Source organism: Pseudogymnoascus verrucosus (assembly GCF_001662655.1).
Source record: "Pseudogymnoascus verrucosus strain UAMH 10579 unplaced genomic scaffold scaffold_7, whole genome shotgun sequence".
Classification (NCBI taxonomy): domain Eukaryota; kingdom Fungi; phylum Ascomycota; class Leotiomycetes; order Thelebolales; family Thelebolaceae; genus Pseudogymnoascus; species Pseudogymnoascus verrucosus.
In genome coordinates this window covers 275,385-297,403 of record NW_017263658.1, presented here as the reverse complement: position 1 = coordinate 297,403, position 22,019 = coordinate 275,385, and the positions used below count along the sequence as shown (strand labels likewise).

The 22,019-nt window shown below is 52.5% G+C and overlaps 9 protein-coding genes across 9 annotated transcripts; 6 read left to right on the top strand and 3 right to left on the bottom strand.

The window, feature by feature from the left end:
• Positions 1 to 109: 109 nt before the first annotated feature.
• Positions 110 to 5,396, top strand: HEM1 (mitochondrial 5-aminolevulinate synthase; the record flags this gene model as incomplete). Its single annotated transcript, XM_018272366.2, has 4 exons — positions 110 to 461; positions 514 to 1,996; positions 3,039 to 4,791; positions 4,860 to 5,396. The coding sequence occupies 4 exons, from the start codon at positions 110 to 112 to the stop codon at positions 4,995 to 4,997; spliced, it is 3,726 nt and encodes a 1,241-aa protein (XP_018133209.1). The 3' UTR covers positions 4,998 to 5,396.
• A 221-nt stretch (positions 5,397 to 5,617) lies between these two features.
• On the top strand, positions 5,618 to 7,394 carry VE01_02861 (uncharacterized protein). Its single transcript, XM_018272365.2, has one exon. The coding sequence runs from the start codon at positions 5,664 to 5,666 to the stop codon at positions 7,110 to 7,112; it is 1,449 nt and encodes a 482-aa protein (XP_018133207.1). The 5' UTR covers positions 5,618 to 5,663; the 3' UTR covers positions 7,113 to 7,394.
• Positions 7,395 to 7,989: 595 nt separating this feature from the next.
• On the top strand, positions 7,990 to 8,584 carry VE01_02860 (uncharacterized protein). The gene is made up of 3 exons (XM_018272364.2): positions 7,990 to 8,134; positions 8,198 to 8,274; positions 8,351 to 8,584. The coding sequence occupies exons 1-3, from the start codon at positions 8,057 to 8,059 to the stop codon at positions 8,394 to 8,396; spliced, it is 201 nt and encodes a 66-aa protein (XP_018133247.2). The 5' UTR covers positions 7,990 to 8,056; the 3' UTR covers positions 8,397 to 8,584.
• Positions 8,585 to 11,828, top strand: LYS4 (mitochondrial Homoaconitase). The gene is made up of 3 exons (XM_018272363.2): positions 8,585 to 9,450; positions 9,516 to 9,555; positions 9,617 to 11,828. The coding sequence occupies exons 1-3, from the start codon at positions 9,228 to 9,230 to the stop codon at positions 11,625 to 11,627; spliced, it is 2,274 nt and encodes a 757-aa protein (XP_018133347.1). The 5' UTR covers positions 8,585 to 9,227; the 3' UTR covers positions 11,628 to 11,828.
• An 819-nt stretch (positions 11,829 to 12,647) lies between these two features.
• Positions 12,648 to 15,137, top strand: VE01_02858 (uncharacterized protein). The gene is made up of 4 exons (XM_018272362.2): positions 12,648 to 13,216; positions 13,359 to 13,515; positions 13,562 to 13,771; positions 13,819 to 15,137. The coding sequence occupies exons 1-4, from the start codon at positions 13,061 to 13,063 to the stop codon at positions 15,042 to 15,044; spliced, it is 1,749 nt and encodes a 582-aa protein (XP_018133346.1). The 5' UTR covers positions 12,648 to 13,060; the 3' UTR covers positions 15,045 to 15,137.
• On the bottom strand, positions 15,020 to 16,471 carry VE01_02857 (uncharacterized protein). The gene is made up of 3 exons (XM_059463484.1): positions 16,289 to 16,471; positions 16,112 to 16,231; positions 15,020 to 16,062 (listed from the first exon to the last, which is right to left on the bottom strand). The coding sequence occupies exons 1-3, from the start codon at positions 16,389 to 16,391 to the stop codon at positions 15,326 to 15,328; spliced, it is 960 nt and encodes a 319-aa protein (XP_059319966.1). The 5' UTR covers positions 16,392 to 16,471; the 3' UTR covers positions 15,020 to 15,325.
• Positions 16,472 to 17,045: 574 nt separating this feature from the next.
• On the bottom strand, positions 17,046 to 18,386 carry VE01_02856 (uncharacterized protein; the record flags this gene model as incomplete). Its single annotated transcript, XM_018272360.1, has 1 exon — positions 17,046 to 18,386. One exon carries the CDS (start codon positions 18,384 to 18,386, stop codon positions 17,046 to 17,048), a length of 1,341 nt encoding a protein of 446 aa, XP_018133340.1.
• Positions 18,387 to 19,503: 1,117 nt separating this feature from the next.
• On the top strand, positions 19,504 to 20,633 carry VE01_02855 (uncharacterized protein). The gene has a single exon (XM_018272359.2). The coding sequence runs from the start codon at positions 19,564 to 19,566 to the stop codon at positions 20,575 to 20,577; it is 1,014 nt and encodes a 337-aa protein (XP_018133339.1). The 5' UTR covers positions 19,504 to 19,563; the 3' UTR covers positions 20,578 to 20,633.
• Positions 20,622 to 21,910, bottom strand: VE01_02854 (uncharacterized protein). Its single transcript, XM_018272358.2, has one exon. The coding sequence runs from the start codon at positions 21,643 to 21,645 to the stop codon at positions 20,743 to 20,745; it is 903 nt and encodes a 300-aa protein (XP_018133338.1). The 5' UTR covers positions 21,646 to 21,910; the 3' UTR covers positions 20,622 to 20,742.
• Positions 21,911 to 22,019: the final 109 nt, after the last annotated feature.

The following is a 22,019-nucleotide window of genomic DNA, read 5'->3' as shown; positions in this document are numbered from 1 at the left end:
TCTACAAAACTTCTCCTCTTTCCCAACCATAAAGTCAATTCTGGCTGCTCAATTCCAAACTTGACAAACTCAAAAACAAACTCGCAAACCCCCACCTCCAACCGCCACTATGGACACCGTTCTTCGGCAATCCAAGACCATGTGTCCCTTCTTGAAGAAGACGTCTCCAGCGACTCTCCGCTCCCTCTCTGCCACCAGCGGCCCAACTCGCAGCTACCATGCGTCCCCAGGTGGCGGCTCCATGTCCAACCTGCAGACCATTGCTCGCCGCTGCCCTGTCATGGGATCAGCTATGGCCGTCCAGAGCGCGAAGACCGGCGGTAACGTCGCTTTTGGCGCCATTGCAGCCCTCAAGGGCATCCGCGGCTTCTCCGGAAAGGCCAGCACTGGCAAGGCCAAACTTCATACGAGCAGCGCTCATGAAGCCAGGCCAATGGAGGGCATCCTGATGGGTGAAAAGCGTGAGTCAACTACCAGGCACATATTTCTATAACGGTTACTGACATACCCCAGTCCCCCAGATCAAGCCAGCCAAGCCATTCAAGGAGGCTGCCACCGTACCAGAGAATCTGGTGAAGAAGGATGGCAAGTTCGACTACGATGCCTTCTACACGAACGAACTCGAGAAGAAGCACAAGGACAAATCTTACCGCCATTTCAACAACATCAACCGACTAGCCAAGGAGTTCCCGCGTGCGCACACCGCAAACCCAGAGGAGCGCGTCACGGTCTGGTGCTCCAACGATTACCTAGGCATGGGCAGAAATTCGAATGTTCTTAAGGCAATGCACGAGACCCTTGACGTATACGGTGCCGGTGCCGGCGGAACACGGAATATCTCAGGTCATAACCAGCATGCCGTGGCGCTCGAGAAGACCTTGGCGACGTTGCATGCGAAGGAGGCAGCGCTGGCATTCACTTCGTGCTATGTTGCCAACGACGCAACCATGGCCACGTTGGGCAGTCGCCTGCCAGGCTGTGTCTGGCTCTCCGACAGCTTGAACCACAACTCCATGATCGTGGGTATCCAGCACTCTGGCGCGAAGAAGATGGTGTTCAAGCACAATGATCTCGCGGACCTTGAGGCTAAGCTTGCATCCCTCCCACTCTCTACCCCCAAGATCATCGCTTTCGAGTCTGTCTACAGCATGTGCGGCTCCGTCGCTCCGATCGCGGAGATCTGCGACTTGGCCGACAAGTACGGCGCCATCACCTTCCTCGATGAGGTCCACGCAGTGGGTATGTACGGACCACACGGTGCTGGCGTGGCAGAGCACCTCGATTATGAGGCTCACGTGAACGGTCGCCCCAGCGGCACCATCATGGACCGTATCGACATCATCACCGGCACCCTCGGCAAGGCCTACGGCTGCGTAGGTGGTTACATCGCCGGTTCAGCCTCCATGGTCGACGCCGTGCGCTCCCTCGCCGCCGGTTTCATCTTCACCACCACCCTCCCCCCGGCCACGATGGCAGGCGCACGCGCTGCCATTGAGTACCAGATGTCCACCCAAAGCGACCGTCGCCTCCAGCAGCTGCACACTCGCGCCGTGAAGGACGAGCTCGCGGCTCGCAGCATCCCTGTCATGGACAACCCATCCCACATCATCCCCGTGCTCGTCGGTACCGCCGAGCTAGCGAAGGCCGCAAGCGACTTGTTGCTCGAGAAGCACGGAATCTACGTGCAGAGCATTAACTACCCCACCGTCCCTGTTGGACAGGAGAGACTCCGCATTACGCCCACCCCAGGTCACACGAAGGAGTACCGTGAGCACCTTGTCGGCGCGCTCGAGAGCGTGTGGACCGAGCTCGGCATTAAGCGCACCAGTGACTGGGCTGCCGAAGGCGGCTTCCTGGGCGTCGGAGCCGATGAGGCACCCGTCGAGCCGCTTTGGTCCGATAAGCAGCTAGGAGTTGAGGCTGCCAAGGGGACCAACGGGAAAGTGGGGGTCATCCAGGCTCTGCTTGAACGCGAGGAGGCCCAGGCACAGACCGCGTCTGTCTAGCCGTCTATCGCTATCTACTCACCGAAGTAGCAGGCAGCGTTACGGCTGCGAGTCTGGGGGCTCAGCGGACCCGAAACCACGATCTTTTTGAGCTGGGTGGGGAGTGGAGATGAGAGCATATCCTGATTATATATGCCCGATATTATTTTGATTAGTGATGGGGATAGTGAGACGGCGGTTGGATTGAATGCCAGCTCCCAATTTCGATTCTTGCACATGCCATCTAACGCTTTAATGTGACGTAAATTGTGCTCTTGTTAGTAATACTCCAGTGCATGAATTATCGTGATGTGTGGAGATCCCCTACGAACCCCTTTCTATAGGTCCCGACAAAAAAATCCCGTTCCTGCGATCTTAGACATGTCTATCTCCCCTGTTCCCGGAAGCACTCGCATCCTCGCGCATCTTCATCCCATCTCTGCAACTCTGTAGCTCTGTCCGGATCATGCCGACTCTGCATCCCGGATTCTGAGACGCGGATCCACGCGCCACTGTCGCATGGACCAGTAGTTTGGGATTCCGCCAGCCATGCATCCCCCAATTTTGAAACACCGCGCAACCCGGAGGTCGTTCGAGGGCTGAACGGGGGGCATGGAAAAGGTCGCCTACTACATCCCGGCATTATCGTCGTCTGCGATCCGAGCGTTGTTGGATCTGAGACTTTTGATTGCGCTGTGTTGTCGTCACACCTGCGACTCTGCCAACAGTGACACGGTCCCGGCGCCGCGAGTTGCCTAGATCGGTGACGGAACGACGGTATCACTTTTATGGGAGGCTCGATATGGGAATTTTCACATTGGTGGATTGACATATCGTGCGTGTCGGGTTTGAGGAAAGCTTTACCTTGGGCGAAATGTAAGGAGGTGTGGTCACCGGCTCAGTTCCAAGTTGTATATAGGCTCTCCCTTGCTCGTCTCACTATCAATTGAAGTCCATTTCCTCCTCCCCAGAACCAAGTCCTAAAACTCCAAATCCATTCACCCACCAAATTACCATTTCCAGCCCAGCTTCTCAGATATTAAAAAATCTGAGTTTTTGCGCTGAACTCGATGCCACCTCCCTACGGCACCAGTACCCAAGCGCGCCCCTTTCCGGCCTCGCCAAGTCTGCCGATCGCCAACTCAGCACCTCCGAAAACCAACGTCAACCGAACACCTTCAAAACCACCACCACGACACCACCCACGCCGCAACCCCCTCCAAACGCACTCCTCTCGCTATTCCCCCACCCGCCTCCTCACAAACCACCCCTCGCAACGGCATCACTGGCCCCTTCCCACCCCGGCCCCCCACCCCGCGCGCCCGCCGGACCATCCTCGAGTCCGCCGCCCATCCCAGCCGTGGACGAACCGGCGCCTCCTCCCGCCTCGTGGCCCATCTCCCACTCCTCCTCCTCCCCGACCTCCCCCTCCAATCCAATAACAACCGCAAACCCACGCCTCCCCGCGCCCTCCTCCCAGCCGCCCTACCCGACTCCCCCCGCCGCCGCGCGCCGTCGCTGGTCCCTCCGCAACGCATTCGCGCCTGCGCCCCTGCCGCAGCTACCGGATCCGCGCACGCAGCGGCTGAGGCTCGAAGCGCAGCGGGCTACGCGGCTGTGGAATCCGAGTAATAGCACGCCGCGCACGCGTCGGCCGACGACTACGACTACAGCGGTGCAAAGAGGAGCGCGCGCGAGAGCGGCGTCAGGAGGGAGTGTTGCGCAGCCAGCGATTCCGCTGCGGCATCCACAGCTGACGAAGGGAGAGATTGAAGGAGAGATTCAGGGGGCGGGGGATATTGAGTTTATTGGCGGCAAGGACAAGGGTGGTGCTGGGGATTATCCGCTGCTGAGTTTGAGGGAGCAGAGGTTTAGTCGGAATTCGAGCGGGCGTGCGAGTTTGCAGGTTGAGTATAGCGCGGCTAGCTCAGGGACGCAGAGTAACCGCGTTAGTCTGCCGAGGAGCGTGACGTCGATTGATATCCGGCGGAGTTTTAGCCTTGTGGCTGAAGATTTTACGGCAGGTGCTACTGTAGAGCACTACGACGATAAGGGAAAGGGAAAAGATATCGAAGGAAACAGTCGAGCATCTACTGAGCGGCGATTAACGGGCTACCGCAAACGAGGACAGTCAATTGCTTCGTTGCATCCACCCGTCGAGCTATCACCGACGTTTAAACAGGACATCGGACCACCTCTCACACACACCACAAGAAACTACACAACAATGGCCGACCTCGAAAGCGGACCACCTCTCACCCAATCCCAAAACCCCTACCACGACCACGACACCACCGACAACCTCGCGTCCTTAACTTCAACACACACCTCCATCCACGGCTCCGACCGCCCCATCACCCCCGGCGCCGACGACGCCTGGGGTCCCGCGCACCCATGCTTCCCGCATCTAAACCCCTACGTCCCCGCCGACTCCGTCGCCTACGCAAACACGCGCATCATCCGCATCCCACGGGACTGGATGATCGCCGGCGACCTGGCACCGACATTCAGCGCCACCTACCCCGAGCTACTCGGCGAAGCTGGGCTGGGGGAAGCGGAGTTCCGTCGCTGCGTGGAGTCGATCAATGCGCGGCTCATTGAGGCGTTCAATCCGTTTGGTGTGAGGAATCTGGTGGATGCGGTGATGGGGCTTTGTACGGGGTGGTTTTGGGATGATGCGGGGTTGACCTATACGAAGAGGTGTTTGGCGGCGGTGGAAAAGGCGATTGAGGGGTTTAATAGGGAGTTGGACATGGGGAGCTCGCAAGCGAGGTTTATTTCCCTGAAGAAGAGCGCGTATATGAGCGTAAGTTAACTTTCCCCCCTCCCAAGTCCTGTCATGTGATTCTAGGTCGGTGGCTGACAGGTCTGTAGCTTGATGTCCAGATCCCGACACCTCAGATCGGGTTCATCGAGTCAGAGATGGGCGAGGATGACGATGGAGTCTCAGATGCAGGTACGGAGCGACCAATTGGTGAGAGAGCAGAGACCCGAGAAGGCGAGGTGCTGTAGTAGTTGCCTGGTGGAAGAGAAACCAAAAGTGGCAGCTGTGGACAGTTTACTGGATATACCCCCCATTTCCTTTAACACAACTCCGGATGGGCATTCGCATATTCGGAATTCTCCTTATTCTTTTTTGTTTGTTGTTTCCCTGCCAGCGCGGCGTCTGGGTTTCGGGGATATTACTCTACCAGGAGGCCGCGTTTTGAGACTGTGGCTTTCTGTGGGATTGGATGGGGATGGATTGGTTATGTGGGTTTAGAGAAGCGGTTTTTTTTTCGCTTTGTAATGAGTAGTAATTAATATTTCGGTTTTACGATTGGGACTGTCCGTTTGCGTGCGTATATGTTGCCGTTGTAAGTTCAACATGCCCTCCTCTACTGTCTAATGCACAAGCGTCATACAGAAACACCTATAGTCTGAATTTGTTCTGAATTTATAAAGGCCTTCTTAAAGTTAACTGGCTGTATTTAACTAAACAATGCAGATCCATTTCAGATTGGCCTTTGTTTATGGCTGGAGGAACATTGGCCCCCAATTTCTCAGCCTTGCCATGCATGTCTCACCCTTGTAGTCACATATCACATTGGACCCCGTTCATACCACCCCTCTTTACCTTCTTCTTTGTTTGTATACCAAACCGTTCCTTTCAGCACAGTACAAAAGATAACCATCTCGATGGACGCGGATACCTTATTCCCGGACATCTACAGAAACATGTTCAAGAGAACAATAGACGACCTCGACCTAAACCGCTTCCTCGACAGTGACAGTGACAGTGGAGGAGGCCCTGTTCCCCCTCAGCGGAAACGCAAACGAGCTCCACCAAAACTTCCCCAGCCTTTGTACAAAGCAGTCGTCAAAGATCTCGCCGAGTCTGGTACGATCAGAGTCAGCTCGTCAACTGCAGACATTGATAATACGATCCTTGAGAGAATCAAAAAATGTCTCGATCGCGCCAATCACCCTGGCACACCTGAGGCCGAAGCCAAAGTTGCGCTTCATCGAGCCTCACGCTTGATGGGGCAGTACAATGTCACCCAAGCGGAAGTACTTGCCCATGAACCACCTTCTGCCCAGAGGAATTACGCTGGACAAAGCAACGTCGAGATTGTCCGAGTCGACGGCGACAAATCCAAGTCTGTGAAGCATCAGAACTATGTCAATACCCTTCTGAGCGCCATAACACTCTTTTTTGACTGCAAATCTTACTCGACTACCTACAACCATTTTCTGAAGCTCACATTCTATGGCATTGCGCAGAACACGGTCACTGCTGCTCTGTCGTTTGAGATGGTATATAACTTGATTGCCGAGTGGGCAAGACCTCACAGGGGTACTGGCCCAAGAAATAGCTACACCATTGGTGCCAGTGATGGACTATACAAAATGGCAAAGAAGAGAAAGGCAGATGAACTGGCTGAAGCCAAGAAGGCTGAGAAGGAGGCAACAGAGGCTAAAATCCGGCAAGAGGAACTCGAGCGCCAGGCTCAATTGGATCGTCTCGCACCTCATGTGGACGATGAGCAAGTGGAGGATGAGCCAGTGGACCTCTGTTCTCCGGAGGCAGCAGCGCCTGCCTATGAACCTAGTGAGGCCAGCAGTGATGAGGATATGACTGATTATGAAGATAGTGTCAAAGACGAGCCCCTGTCTGACTCGGAGCTGCCTGGCGGAAGCCCTGGCGCAAATGAACACTCGCCAATTGTGCTAGACGAAGATAGCGGCGATGACTGTGCAGAGCCAGACTTCAAAGTGGAGGTTGGAACGATGGATGACATCTGGGGAGATTTGGATGAAGAAATCAACAGCTTCATCGGACCGGGCACGGCGGCACCGCCAGCACCCAATACTGAAGTACCATCTCACACATCAGCGCCTGGAAAAAATGCCGGCGCATCAGCTGATGTGGATGAGGAGCCAGAGTCGAAATGGGCTTCGCAAATGCAGCTCGATATTTTCCGTGCAACGGCCACCAAGATTGCGGAAGAGTATCTCACTGAGAAAGGTGTTAAGCTCAAGAATGGGAGGAAGAGAAGCAATGTGATACGCGACCACAAGGCGTATAAGCAAGGACAGAAGGATGGCAAAAAGATTGACGTCCACAGGAAGGCTATAAAAGAATGAGTGTTTTCTGGTGGATGGACCGGGTCTGGACGTACTTGGCGGTCATACGAGACTCGAGTTGCACCGGCACAGAGGAAAAGTCGATGGATACATAGCGTTAAATTGCAATATACCAATCAAGGTGCTTTATGATACAGACACGGATAGTTGCATGGCAGAGATTGCAAAGGGATATTCAACAAACGGAGAAGATGGCAATTCAGGAGACAGAAAGACAATATTTATATGCCATGGGAGGATAATAATAGGTCTTAGAATTCGTGCTTTGCGCAGATAAACGGCCATTATAAAATGAACCAACATGCACAGGTTTACCTTCTTACCAGTTAAGGCCTACGTGGCTGAGATATTAATCCCACCACTCCCGAGCCCCCACCAATAAAATTAAATGTTCTTCTGAAGATTTTCTACCAAAGGCAGCGTGCAAAAGGCAGTGCAGCCCATAGGTGGGCCCAGCCGCAATAAACGCGTCTCACCCAAGTATACGTCTATGTATCATTTTATAAGCAAATTAAGCCGTTTTTAACTATAAAATAGTCCAGATGGATAAATAGTAATGGAAAATTTGGGGACAGTTTAGAAACATGGCCCAGGGCCCTGAACAACACTCGCAAGGAAATGATAAGCACTGATCACTGCCAACAGCCACCTCGTACCCGCTCTCCGAGTTCGGTATCGCCGTACGCAGTGATACGGAGTACGGGTAATATGCCGCACAACCCCGTTCTCTACCGTTGCACCCTTGTCATCCACGACTGCTTATGTACATATTATATGGACCGCTACTATTTTGGTACAAGGTTGATGACGCTCGCTTCTGCAGGCGCAGCTTAGCCCTCCAGCTGACCCAGCCACTACCCTCCAACTTCAACCGTCATCTATAAAGACGACTTCTCCCATCTTTAACATCCATATTATTATTCACAGTTCAATTAACTATCAATATGCCTGCCCCAGAAGTCAACCAGCCAAAGGCCCAGACGATGGATGTTCCATCTGCTCAGGAAATCCAGGAACAGCCTGTAGGTGACTCCTTGGCCACTCCGCTCTTCGTCTCATCAATACACAACTAACCCGGGCCGCAGAAACCTGTTGAGAAGATGACCGTCGAGGAGCCTGTTAGCATGCGCGGTGGAGGAACAGGAGGACTCTGCTGCGGCCTGTGAGTGCCCTCTAACCCAGCTCTTCGTATATACCCCGCGAAACTGAGGACTCTCTACTGACATTTCGACTCATAGTTGCGCCGGGTTTGCTTGCTTTGAGTGCCTCGAATGCTGCTGCTAGGCGCATTGATTATGTGCGGATGAGACGGGATGGATACCCCTGTGATATACCCGGGGTGAAAGCTTGAGTGTTCGTCTATTCTTTGGCGGGTTGGTCTTGGTGACGGGTTACGACTGGGAGGGTTGGTGGTGTTTCAGATTTACGCGCACGAGCGACGATGCTATTTAATGATGATATCTTGAATCTATTACCTCTTGTTGAACCAGCCGCATGCGCTGAGTGAGATTTAATGATCGTATGTGGACACTCATCCGTCCGGCTTTCGTCATCTGAAAACATAAGCAATATTCATTACACAAACCTGTGGGACGGCGGTGAAGCCGTATCTCTCCATCTTGGGAAGGTGTGCTGCGGGTGAGCTGTGTCAAATTCTCGGATAGGTCTTGACGGCAGAGAACAACGTAAGCCGCTGCGCCATGTTTCAGCGCCCAGTCTTGCTTGTTGAGGCCATGACCGTAGTTCACAGTTGCAACTGAATATTTGTAAGTGAGTGGTTATAGAGCAACTACTATGGACTCTTCGTGGTAATAAGTTCAAGTCCTTTTACCGTCTATCTCGTGCGACAATATGTTACTCAATACGAGTTGTTGAATCAAACCTATAAGGCTGAGATCTCTAATCTTGGCAAAGGGTCCAAAGTGGAGTACAACGGAATAAAGTAGCGCCGTACAAGGCTACCCTACTCCTGATTAGTCAAGCACGTTATTTTGCCCAGAATTGATAATCCGCGTCGATGATTGGCTGTCACGGCTAACCACCGATACCGCGCTCATCCCCTCTGATTTTCTGGCCGCCACAGAGCTCGAAGTTTCTTGGATTGCAAGACAAATCATGAATATCAGAGCAACCCAAATGAGGGTGAATATGCAGTCGCTGGGGTCGATGCGCCCGCGAGCGCTGCCCGTCGTCGCCGGCCGACTTTTCCACGGTAGCATTGTCTACAGGAGGAATAATGCCTCCCTCTCGTCTCTGGACAAGGCGCAGACGCTCACCGAGAAGATTGTTCAGCGCTATTCCCTCGGCCTGCCAAAAGACAAGGTTGTGAAGTCTGGAGGTATGAATTGCCCCTTCTATTTTGCAGACTCGGGCGTTTGGGCGAATACTAACTCTTATGTTTAGACTTTGTGACTCTCTCACCTCACAAGTGCATGACCCATGAGTAAGACTTCAATTCCTCCCATATTTTATCCTTTCAAGAGAATGCTAACTATCCCGCCCAGCAACTCTTGGCCCGTTGCATCGAAGTTCATGTCCATTGGCGCTACTAAGGTCAACGATCCTAGCCAAATGGTGTTCACCCTCGACCACGACGTCCAGAACAAGAGCGAGACGAATCTAAAGAAATACCAGCAGATCGAGACCTTCGCCGAGCAACAGGGGATAAGATTTTTCGGCGCCGGTAAGGGCATCGGGCATCAAATAATGATCGAAGAGGGATACGCATGGCCTGGCACAGTTACCGTTGCTTCGGACAGCCATAGTAACATGTATGGTGGCGTTGGATGCCTCGGAACGCCCATTGTCAGAACCGACGCGGCGAGCATATGGGCAACTGGCCGAACGTGGTGGCAGGTACCCCCTGTAGCTAAGTGCCACTTCACTGGTGTCCTACCAGTAGGTGTCACTGGAAAAGATGTCATTGTTGCGCTCTGTGGTCTATTTAACAGCGACGAGGTCCTCAACCACGCCATCGAATTTACTGGATCCGAGGAGACGATGCGTAGCTTGCCGGTCGATGACCGTCTTGCCATTGCCAATATGACAACGGAGTGGGGCGCATTATCTGGTCTTTTCCCAATCGACTCTGTGCTTCTGTCATGGCTACGATACAAGGCAACCACCGCGGCAATGTATGAATCAGGCACAGGAAGCAAGGACCGTTTCTCCCATGCCATCATCGAGAACCTCACCACTAGCCCAATAAGAGCAGACCGAGGCGCTACATACGCAAAGTCGCTCTTCCTCGACCTGTCTACTCTTTCTCCCTACGTTTCCGGACCCAATAGCGTCAAGATTGCAACCCCACTGCGGGATCTCGAAGCACAGAAGATCAACATCCAGAAGGCGTATCTCGTCTCCTGCACCAACTCAAGAGCCTCGGATCTTGCGGCTGCGGCCAAAGTCTTCACGGAAGCCGCCAAGACCGGCGCGTCCCCCAAGGTCGCACCGAACGTTGAATTATACATCGCAGCGGCGTCACTCGCCGAGCAGCATACAGCTGAAGAAGCGGGTGATTGGGGCGTCCTTCTCGAGGCTGGTGCCAAGCCGTTGCCATCTGGATGCGGACCATGCATCGGTCTTGGTACAGGTCTCCTCGAGGCAGGCGAAGTCGGCATCAGCGCAAGCAACCGCAACTTCAAGGGCAGAATGGGTAGCCCAGACGCTAAGGCGTACCTCGCCAGCCCTGAAGTCGTTGCTGCTAGCGCATTAAGCGGATATATCAGCGGCCCCGGATTCTACGAGGCACCAGAAGGTGTGACTAAGGTGGTCCTTGGCGAAGGCACTGGCAACGTCGAAGCCGACAAGGCGACCAGCATCGAAGAGGCGCTTGCGAAGCTGATCTCCGAAGCCGATTCGCTCGTCGACAACGCGCAGTCCAGCCTCTTTGGAGAGGCCGAGGAGGCCACCACCGAAAAGGAGGGTGCAGGACTGACCGAGATCGTTGCGGGATTCCCAGAGAAGGTGAGAGGCGAGATCGTCTTCTGCGACGCCGACAACCTGAACACCGACGCCATCTACCCCGGAAAATACACCTACCAGGACGGCGTCTCCATCGAGAAGATGGCCGAGGTGTGCATGGAGAACTACGACAAGGAATTCGGCAGCGTCATCCGCGAGGGTGACATTCTCGTCTCCGGCTTCAACTTCGGTTGCGGCAGCTCCCGCGAGCAGGCCGCGACCGCGATCCTCGCGAGCAAGATCCCGCTCGTCGTCTCCGGCAGCTTCGGCAACATCTTCTCCCGCAACAGCATCAACAACGCGCTCCTCGGACTCGAGGTGCCGCGTCTGGTCGAGGGACTGAGGAAGCAGTTCAGCGGCGCGGATAAGGCGCTCACGCGCAGGACGGGATGGACGTTTGAGTGGGATGTCAGGAGGAGCGAGATCACGGTGCAGGAGGGTGAGGGGGGTGCGAAGTGGACGCAGGCTGTTGGACAGATGCCGCCGAATGTGCAGGAGATTATTGCGAGGGGTGGACTGGAGAAGTGGGTGAAGGCTGAGATTGGACTGTGAGATGGGGATTAGATTGGGTTAGATGTTTGCATTGTACAGCGGGCGCGGATAGATTGGGTCGCGATTGGGGTGTGCGGTGGGAGCGGTGAGGTCGAAAAGTTTGAATACATGGTCACCATTTCCGCCTTGTTGGAACTGGTACGCCAGTTCGACGGGTTTGTACAGTACAGTGCTATTTTCAGGCGATAGAAGAATTGAGACTATATAAGTACCGCAGGATCAACATGACGTGAAATATAACTTGCATACATTCAAAAGAAGCCGTTCATGTTTATTTACATCCGAGGATCCTCGTAGATGCGATAGAACTAGGAAATATTACTGTACGGCACAGTCAGCCTCGTACAGCCGTCCCTTATGTATTGTGCACCTCCAATTGTTCCTGAAAACAGCCTTGTCGGGGCGATCAGCACCACAGTGGAGATCGCAGATTCCACTGAACCCCCTGAGGCTTAACAACGTGGATTCGGGTGAGCAGTGTCCACTTAGCCGTCGATGGAAGGGGTAACGATTATCACGAGCAAGTCATGCTGCTTACAGAAAAACCGGAGTGCGGAGTGCGGAGAACAGCGCTCAAATTTGTTCGTATCCAGTAAATAATGCGAAAATGGTATTTAACATGTGCTGTGACGTGGGTATGGTGGGTTTGCCGAGGCTTTGCATTACCCCAGAGCCCGCTTTTAGATTGCGGGGGATGGGGAATTCCCCACGTCCGGACTTCACCCGGGGATCGTGGGGGAATATTGGGGTAGGAGAAGAATAAATCCGTTGTTTATATACAACCATTGTCCATATTATAGAAAAGGTGGATCCAAATACTACTTGCACTAATCCAACAGGCCATGGATTAATATTGATTATTGTACACGGCTCCCACGGCAACCAGCCTGTTCTAGCCAGCATCCCGCCGCGTGGCGCCCACTCCGCCTTCCATGTGTGGAAGCTTACAATGCAACTCCACGCACTATTGCATCCGGCGAATCTACTATGGCCGAACTTCGCGCTCCCAACCCCACCAACCACTCACAGCAGTGGGATGCGCTGGACATAGCCTTCCCCATCCCTGCCTGCAAACCAATTATCTGCTCGTGGTCTTGGTTTTCAGTCGGATAGATCTTACCGGAGACCCTCTAACGCACCTGCTTGGTCACACTATGGCTACCTATTGGCACATGTCTCGTGAGCTTCTAGCTCAGCGACCATCTAATTTGCTCTATGCGTGGTACTCATGCTTTCCCCTGCCACGCCAGGCCTGAAGCGGGTTCTATCGCATTCGCTGTACGCGGAGAATTGATGACGGCACCACCGAGGCCTTGGGACTAACTACGAGGCTATAATATAAGGATGTGCTGTGGACCTGCTGCGGCTGCCCGCCGGTCGCACGCACCTCGAGATCAGATTCCTGCAACGCCGTCTTGATCGTTATAGTAGAAATGGTTCGTGTTTCTGCTCTCTTTGGCGCTGTTGCGCTTGCTACGGCGGCGACGGCGGCTGCGGTGCAGGCAAAGGTGACTGTCACAAAGACAAGCTGTCCTACGCCGTTGCCAACGGTGGATCTGGGGTACGGGTTGTGGAGTGCCTCGATTAATGTGAGTTGTTTCTTTCCATTGACAGCTGCACGGGGTTCCCTTGGCATAGTGTTATAGACATGAGACAGTTGCCGCCTCAGGGTTTAAGTGCCATGGGTTATGCATAGCTTCAAAGATTTGCGGTAGCTGACTGTTGCCATAGGACACTGGAAAGCACCCATACTACACATTTGGCAACATCAGATACGCTGCCCCTCCAGTTGGAGATCTGCGCTTCAGAGCCCCTGTTCCGCCGACAGGCAGGAATAAGACAGTCAACAATGGGGCCGGCAATCCCATTTGCCCTCAAGCCAACCCAGGTACTTAGATGAACCGCCCTCACTAACATGTTGCTAACGATTATAGCATGGCTCTTGACTGCGCAGGCATTCTTGACGGGAACGCCCATTGAGAACCTAACCAGACCAGGCTCGGGCTCGGGCTCCGGCGGCGGCTTCAGTTTGGCTGATATCCCAAAGCCAGGCCCGGGGACGACTGAGGACTGCCTGTTTTTGGATGTCTATACGCCAAAGTCGATTTATGAGGCTCCGAAGAAAAACCCCAAGAAAGGTGGTGGTAGGTGTATTTCATTCCCAATAACGCTCCTTGCTAATGAATAGTAGCCCCAGTACTTGTCTGGATCTACGGCGGCGGATACACTGCAGGTTCAAAGACGGGAAGCGGCAATCCCGCCACTCTCCTTGACAGCGCCAGAGATGGTGATGAGAAGGGAATCATCTTTGTAGCTCTGAACTACCGATTAGGCATGTTCGGATGGCTGTCCGGACCCACGTACCAGGCGAGCGGCACTGCCAACATCGGTCTGCACGATCAGCGTTTGGCGCTCGAGTGGGTGCAAACGAACATCCACCTCTTCGGCGGTGACCCGAACCGTGTCACAGTCATCGGTGAAAGCGCTGGCGGTGGATCTATCATGCACCAGATCACTGCCTACGGTGGGCTGAAGGGCAAGGTCCCATTCCAACAGGCCATCGCGCAGAGCCCCGGGTGGGTTCCAAGTCCGAGCAACTACCAGAACGAGGCCGTCTTTGAGAAGACCCTCAGCTTCGCATCTCTTATCGCCCAGAAGCAGGTCGCCACGGTCGATGATCTTCGCAACCTGACGGCCGAGCAGCTGTACTACACCAACTACGCCGTGACTGGTCTTTCAAACTACGGTACATTCACCTACGGCCCAACCGTCGACGGAGACTTCGCCCCCAAGCTCCCCGCCGAGCTGCTCCTCCACGGTCAATTCGACAAGAGCCTCAAAGTCATGCTGGGCCACAACTCCGAAGAGGGCTTCCTCTTCGCCTCCCCCTTCGTCACCAACGATACCACCCTCAAGGAGTACCTCCAAGGCTCCGTCCCCGCCATCCTCCCCTCCGCCCTCGACACCATCGTCACAGACCTCTACCCCCCCAACTTTGACGGCTCCCTCCCCTACACCACCCAGCTCTCCCGCACTTCCGTCCTCGTCTCCGAATCAGTCTTCACGTGCAACACGCGCGCCCTCGACCTCGCCTACGGCAACAACACGTACAGCTACTACTTCAGCGTCCCCCCCGGACTACACGGCGAGGACGTAGCGTACACCTTTTTCAACGGGGACACGACGACGCCGAACCAGGGGTTGCCGGTTGATAGGACGGTTGCGGAGGCGTTGCAGGATTATATTACGAGTTTTACGATGAATGGGAATCCAAATGAGGAGGGCGTGCCGTTCTTCCCGCTCTATGGGGGGAATTCGAGTACCCAGGTTATTAATATTGGGAAGTTGGGGACGCAGATTACGGATACGACCGCGAATGCGAGGTGTGCGTGGTGGCAGAAGGCGTTATATTATTGAGTAATGAGTAAATAATGATCGGAGGTGGTATGGGGAGGGGTGGGCGGAACTAATACAGAATACTTGGTAGTATATAAAATATATGAGTTTATCGACAGTTTCTCGCCCATGTTCATTGGAGCAGTGGCTCTTTTTCTAGATCGACCAGACGCCTCCATTGATATTAGTTGGCATAGCTTCAAGTGCTCTAGATAATTTCGCCTCAGCGGTGGGTGCTGGAGGTTGGAACAAGACAGCCCATAGCTGATAGAATGCCACCCGGAGGTTAGGCTGTGAAGGTTTCAGTAAAAGCTGCTCTTCATGTACTTGTAATGTGAATAGACACTGACCACTGTGTCTATTGCTAGAAGAAGCTGGTCATATGTGACGATTTTCTCGCTGCCATCCCCTGTTAGGCTGTTAACTAACGCCTCAGTCAACTCTTTGTCTGCCGGACTAGCATCCACACAATCGCCCAAGTGGTAAACCAAGCCCCATTTCTCTTCGCTCAATCTCATTCGCAGCAACAAATCCATCAAGATCGATACATCTTCCCGCCTCAATTCTCTTTGCGTCAAGATAGGCTCCCTAGCAAACAGGTTCGGCGCCACAACCTCAAGCTGTTCTGGCGACGGAGCCGCGTGCATAAATTGAGGCACAACCACGATCAAAACATCCATAGCATCACTCAACGCAGAATTAATGTCATTTTGCTCCTTTAACAGCTGAGTTGTAGTCTCTGGGACCTCAATGCTTCGAAACATTCGTTCAAAACTAGCTCTGCGGAAGAATGCCGCATCGTTGCGCCAGAACCAGTCAAGTTCCCGCCTACCGAGGAGGTCGTCGCATTGGAAGGCTGTGAGCAAGACGGCGCGTTGGAAGGCGTCAAAATCGAACTGTCCGTGTTGGGAGTCCCGGCGAAATGGATGATGGGCGTAGAAATGGAAACTTCTCCAAAGAAGCTGGAGCGCGGCGGAAGAGATTGCAGCTTCGGAATGGGTGCTTCTCACATGCCTTGTGAAGCTTTCTTCATTCCAGTCTGATATCACATAAGTAGTTACTTTACCAGATGAGAAGACAAAACTTGCATTTCTGCTGGGATAAGCCCTCGATGCAGTGCTTGTAAAATATAGTTCTCAAGTATTCTCGCTCCTTGAGCCCGCTCAGTTGCGGCGAAAGTACTTTGCTAAGGTCTTGAATAACTGAGTCTATTCCGAGTCAGATACATCGTGCAATCGACTAGATATCCGCAATTATTCACCTACCGCATGTAGCGTCATCGAGATATTTCTTCACCTTTCGATTCTGTGGTCCTAGGGCAACACCATTCGCAATATCATTCACGATGCCAACTAATGCTGCTAACATTGTATTAATTGTAGTATAAATAAGAAGCAGTAAGTTTTATTAAAGTAGACGCTGACCCTGATGAGCGAGGGAAGCTGAAGTGATTTAGGTAAGGCAGAAGAGAGCGGCTCCATGAGTTGAAATAGGCTAGTCGCTAGAAGTTAATCAGCGGGTCCATAGAGTCAGCATGCATATTGAACTTCAGGCGGAAGCATTTCTCAGTCCAACTGCACTCAACTTGGCCGGCTTTACTACCACGAGCATGCATTTCGCAAATATTCTTCTTGGGTGTCTAGGACATTAGATGTATGCAGACAGTAACTAAAATCTAGTGTGTCCCATTCTCATAAACCCAAAAAAAAACGATCATTGGCCTTTAATTAAGTAGGAGGTTGCAAAATGAAGGGTTGCATAAGCGGGGCAGGCAAGTTGGGTCCTCTTAAGAACATTTAGGACTACATAAAAGGTCTCCAAATGCTTGGTTGATATCTTCCCTTAGAAGGCGCAATAGCTAGCTCAGTAAAGATGTAGAAAGATGAAATGGATTTGGCAAAGTCAGCGTTATCTTTATAGTAAGTTAAATTAATCATCGGGTAGTTCAACCCTTTGAATGAAATATTAGGGTAATAGGAGCTATAGTAGCCCCCTCCATCACATCTTCCGTCGCGGCAGAACCTACAACCCAAAAGGATAGGTCTCCTCCAACCCCGCTGGCGTCTTCAACTGCCTCTTCTCCAACGGCTTCACCGCTTCCGTTCTATCAAACCATAACCACGCGTCAAACTGCTTCCCCAGCGCCGCCCTACTATAATGGCTCTGCCTCTCCGTCTCCGGCTTATAAATAACCCCAATAAACCGCTCCAGCTTCTGCTCCTCCAACGCCCTCTTCAGCCGCTCATCATGCAAACCCGCCTCGCGGATATTAAGCACAAAACTCGCCATCCCCGTATTATGCGCAACTCTTTCCCAGCTATCCTCGCGCGAAGCTACAACGTTCATAGTCTGCATATCCCCATCCCAAGAGTGCGCCGCCGCCACAGTCCCATCATGGCTTCCGCATCCCAAAATTGCCACCCCCGGGCCCCATTTCTCCCTACACAACTGTCCTAGATTCAACTCCCCCCTCTTCGACATATCCGTATATCTCGCATCCCCAAGATGGCTATTATGCGCCCACACCACCACCCCGCCCCTCCTAAACTTCGTTAAGCGATTCAGCGTATCGAACATATGCCGATCCCTCAGATTCCAGCTCTTGTCATCGGCATAGAACATCGACCTATAATACCTCTCCGCGTCAACAACGAGCCGAGCATTCTGCTCCGCGCTGTGGAATTCCTCGCCATCCCCCCTCGCAGCCGCGTACTCGAGGCGCCGCTTCAGAAGGTCCATGAGGACCGATGAGATGTTCTCCTCACACGACTTGAAGGCGGGGGACATCATAGACGCAATCCCGTATTCCGACGGGTCATCCACCCAGGGGTCAAGGCACGCGTACCGCCGCCTAGCCGTCTCGGCCAGCACAGGATCCACGGAGTCGAGGTACTTGGTCACTGCGTTCAGCGAGCTGCCCATGCTGTAGAGATCAAGCCCGAAGACTCCCGCACGATCGGGGCTGAGTTGCGATGTATTGTAGTCTCGCAACCAGTGCGTGAAATCTTGTACTTCTTTATTACGCCACATCCACGTTGGAAACCGCTCAAACGGCGCATCTGGGGGTTCATGTTCCTTCAACTCCGTCTTCGGCCCAGGACGCTCGCGGATATAGCGATCAATGCATTCTGCGTCCGGCCAGTCGGCTTCTAGAGCGACGGTTGTGAAGCCGTGGTGCTCGATTAGGCGTTTGGTGATTTCAGCGCGAGCGTGGTAGAACTCGGAGGACCCGTGGGAGGAGTCCCCGAGCAGTACGAGGTGGTGGCGGGAGAGGAAGTCGAAGTGGGATGCGAATGATTTGTCTGTTATGGGAGGGAGGGAGGTCGCGGTGGCGCGAATGATTTCTGAGAGGCCGGGTCGCATGGTGGGATTGTAATTGTATGGGGGTGTGAGTAATGGAAGGGGAAAGGGGACTAAGTAAGAGTAACTTTGGGAGATGAGATAAAGGTATGCGATTTGGACGGACAATGTGAAGTGAAAGAGGAGAGAATGAGACGAATTTACAGAACTTACAGTCGAGCTCTATGGAGTGGGCAATGAACTGGTATATTTTGTGTGAAATGGACTAAAGAAATCACTTATAGAGTGCATCATCGTACTTAATGGCGCGGTCATATAAGCACAAATGTCGTCGCATTTAGCAACTTGTAGCACGCTATATATCTCACAGCCTCGCACACCAAAGTAGCTCCCTTCGTGATTCTGAATGGCCGCCAAGAACCATCCACGTCTCTTCTCGAATTGCAACTCCTCCGTTTTGGTCGAATGAGATTTGAAATTCAATGGGGTATAGTTAAACACCAAACGCTACACAAGCTCGCCCTGCCAAGTCCAATTATGGTAGTTGGAAAGTACGCGTCATAGACTCTATCCGCGTAGTTCATAAGATTGGGCAATCCCTTGACTATTTCATTTGTCTTTTAAGTAGTGCCCGGATGGCGAGATCCAGTGCCCGCCTAGGCGGGGAGAGGTGCGCATTCAGGTCGTCGATGGCTTATAATTTGATCAACATCCGCGCAATCAACATAGAGTCGCTGACCGGGGTTGATAGTCCGTCCTCTTCTTCAATACGTACATAGGAGAGCCTCCCCTTCGGAGACTCTGCTGAGGCCCCCATGTGTACAGAATAAGGTAGGTAGGAGAAGCTCAGGCGGGCTTCGAGTTTGGCAACGAAAGGGGACCAAGTATGGGCTCCAGCGTTGTAGCCTTGATATAAGGCTAGGCTTGGCACTTTCTAAGCCAAGACTTAGTGTAGATTAGAAACGATATTTACGAGTGTTATAAAGTTATATGTCTACTTTAAGATAATTTTATAGTTTTATAATTATACCCGCACATCATTAAGGATTCGGGGGATTGGGGCCATTGTCACCAAAGGCACTGGCGCATTTGATGTGTCGTGCGTTTTGTGCACGCCCCCGTAGGCGAACCGCTCCACTATGTGAGGCCGCGTGTTTTCCTCTCACCAACTTGTCTCCTCCTACTGTCCCTGAACCTCCTACGGACTGAGACGTGGTTCTCTGAACCGACATCTGCTATCATGCAGTTCGGCAGTGCCATAGGCACAGCATGTCTTACGTTCGTTCTGACCAACATCGACGACGCGTTCGTGCTCGTGACCTTCTTCGCCGAGTCCTCAACCTCCAGGAATCTCACTCCCCTTAAGATCACTCTTGGACAATATCTCGGTTTCACCGTCATTGTAGTTATCAGTCTAATCGGTTTTGCTGTTGCGGTGGCACTCCCGTCCGAACCTATTGGCTTTTTGGGCCTTTTACCCATTCTCCTTGGTGTATGGAAATTCTATGACCTGATCTTTCCCCAAAATGACGATGCGGAGGAGGAAGAATCGGAATCTCAGCGCATCGCCAATGCCAAATCAGTCTTCAAGGTTGCCCTCATTACGATCATGAATGGGGGCGATAATATCGGCACCTATATACCTCTCTTCTCCCAAGCGAAGGGCGCGGAGGTCGCCGTCTACGTCGTGGTCTACTACATTCTACTCGGCATCTGGTGTCTTATGGCCTTTCTTATTATGAAGCAGAGGCATATCCTACGGCTGGCCGAAAAATATGCTTCATTCATAATACCGTTCCTCTATGTCGGCCTCGGTATCTACATCGTCGTGAAGTCAAACTGCTACCCTTGGTCGGTCAAGGAGATCGATGATGATTTACTCAGTCACCCTGGCAAGATAGTTATGGGCGTTGTCACTGCGTTGTTGCTGTCGTCTATCATGGGAATGATGGTGTGGTTTAAGGTGCGGAAAATGAGGAAATCGACGAGGAACGAGGAAATCTCCCTCACCGAAAACACTCTTGCTGTTACAAAAGACGAAAATGGCGGCCCTCTAGATACCTCTAAGAATGGCAAAAATGCTGATTCTGCTGATTCTGCTGATACGACTGTCAATGGGCAGCCTGGGAAGGATTGTGAAGAGACTGAGATGAGGTCATTGGAGGAAGGAACGCATGCAGAGCAGTTACAGCCTGACAGCAAGGTTCAGCCTTTGGCTACACCGGGAGATGGCGTGATACAGGCGGCAAGCTAAAATATCGAAGATACAGAAGATTTTTGGTAGCATATACAGTGCATGTGCTTGTTGGCAGTTTCCCATCCCTGTTCTCCTTCGTTGTGAATGGTGTGGACTCAAATTAGAAGTTGGGCTGCCTGTTGGACAACGAGCTCAGCTGGTGGTTTGGCGATAACCTATATACTAATCGTAGTTCTTATGAATCCCTAAAGCTCCAAAATCCAATGATAGCCAGATGGCATCGTCGTCGGATTGTTTGCCGTAATAGATGCTGAGCCAGACCTGATTTGCTCTAGATGCTTCCTTCAGGAGCATTAGAGCACCGCCGTCTGCGTCGACAGGACTGATATTCTGCAGGATAATGCGATTCAGTTTAGGGGCAACAATCGACTTTCTCTTAACCAACTCCAGTACCTCCTGCTGGGCGAAGGCCAACATCACTTCATTTTCGAGTCTACCAATAAGCAGATACTCGAGACATCGGGGAACAAGCTTCCACAGTTCTAGATCCCATTGGCCAGTTCCTGTTGCCGTTCCAACTAGAAACTCCGCCGGGAGAACGAGGTGGGTGAGGACAGTAAAGTCCACAAGAGATCCTAGCCTAGAATTTCTCGCGGAGTTCGACTCGATGGCTAAAGGACTGCCCCCTGTAAGACGCAGCTGCCTCAATGATCCTGTCAAGCACAACAGACCTTCCATCATCAACTGTGGGTCAAACTTGCTGGTAGTGGCCTTATCGTGTCCATGCACGTATGAGAAATTCTCCAGGCGTACGCTTGCCCGGAGAATACACCCAACTACTCTTGCCTCACAAACACATTGTTCCATGATGAGAGTCTTTAGGCCTGACAGGAAGTCGAGCCTAATCTGGGTAAGTTGTACGAAGCCATTGAGGTGTAGTGACTCGACTGATGGCGTCTGTATTAACAGAAGTAGCTCTAACTTTACCCCATCGCTGGGGTGTCCCCATTCCGGCTTGAATGTAAACCTTCCGTGCCGAAGGTGAGGGAGCAACGGTGCCATGCTCTTTGGGCCCTGTTCCTCTAACAAAGCCCGCGGCTTTGTTCGTATGGCTCCGTCTCGCATTGCTTGTTGGCTGTGTCTGACAACTCTAAAGAACCACTCGATATAGTTTTCTTCCCCGTCGCTTGGGAGAACACCGTTCCGTCTCTTACAGCGTATTTTTCTCAAGCTCGGGCACAAAAAAATAATAATTGTAATTATAGCATACCAATTCCCTTCCCACGTTTGCTCCCACCACCTTCTGTAAATCTGCCACCTGTCAATCGGCGGTGTTGCGCTAAAGCCATAATGTTGCTTAAAATAACCAATCTCTACGATTTCTGTTACCACCTTTGGTATCAGTATCTTGTCCTCATAGATGAAGGAGTAGCCAAGGAACTCGCAGCTTCTAGGCGAAATATCCAGCTCCTGGACAAACCCTCCTAATGCCCGGTCAC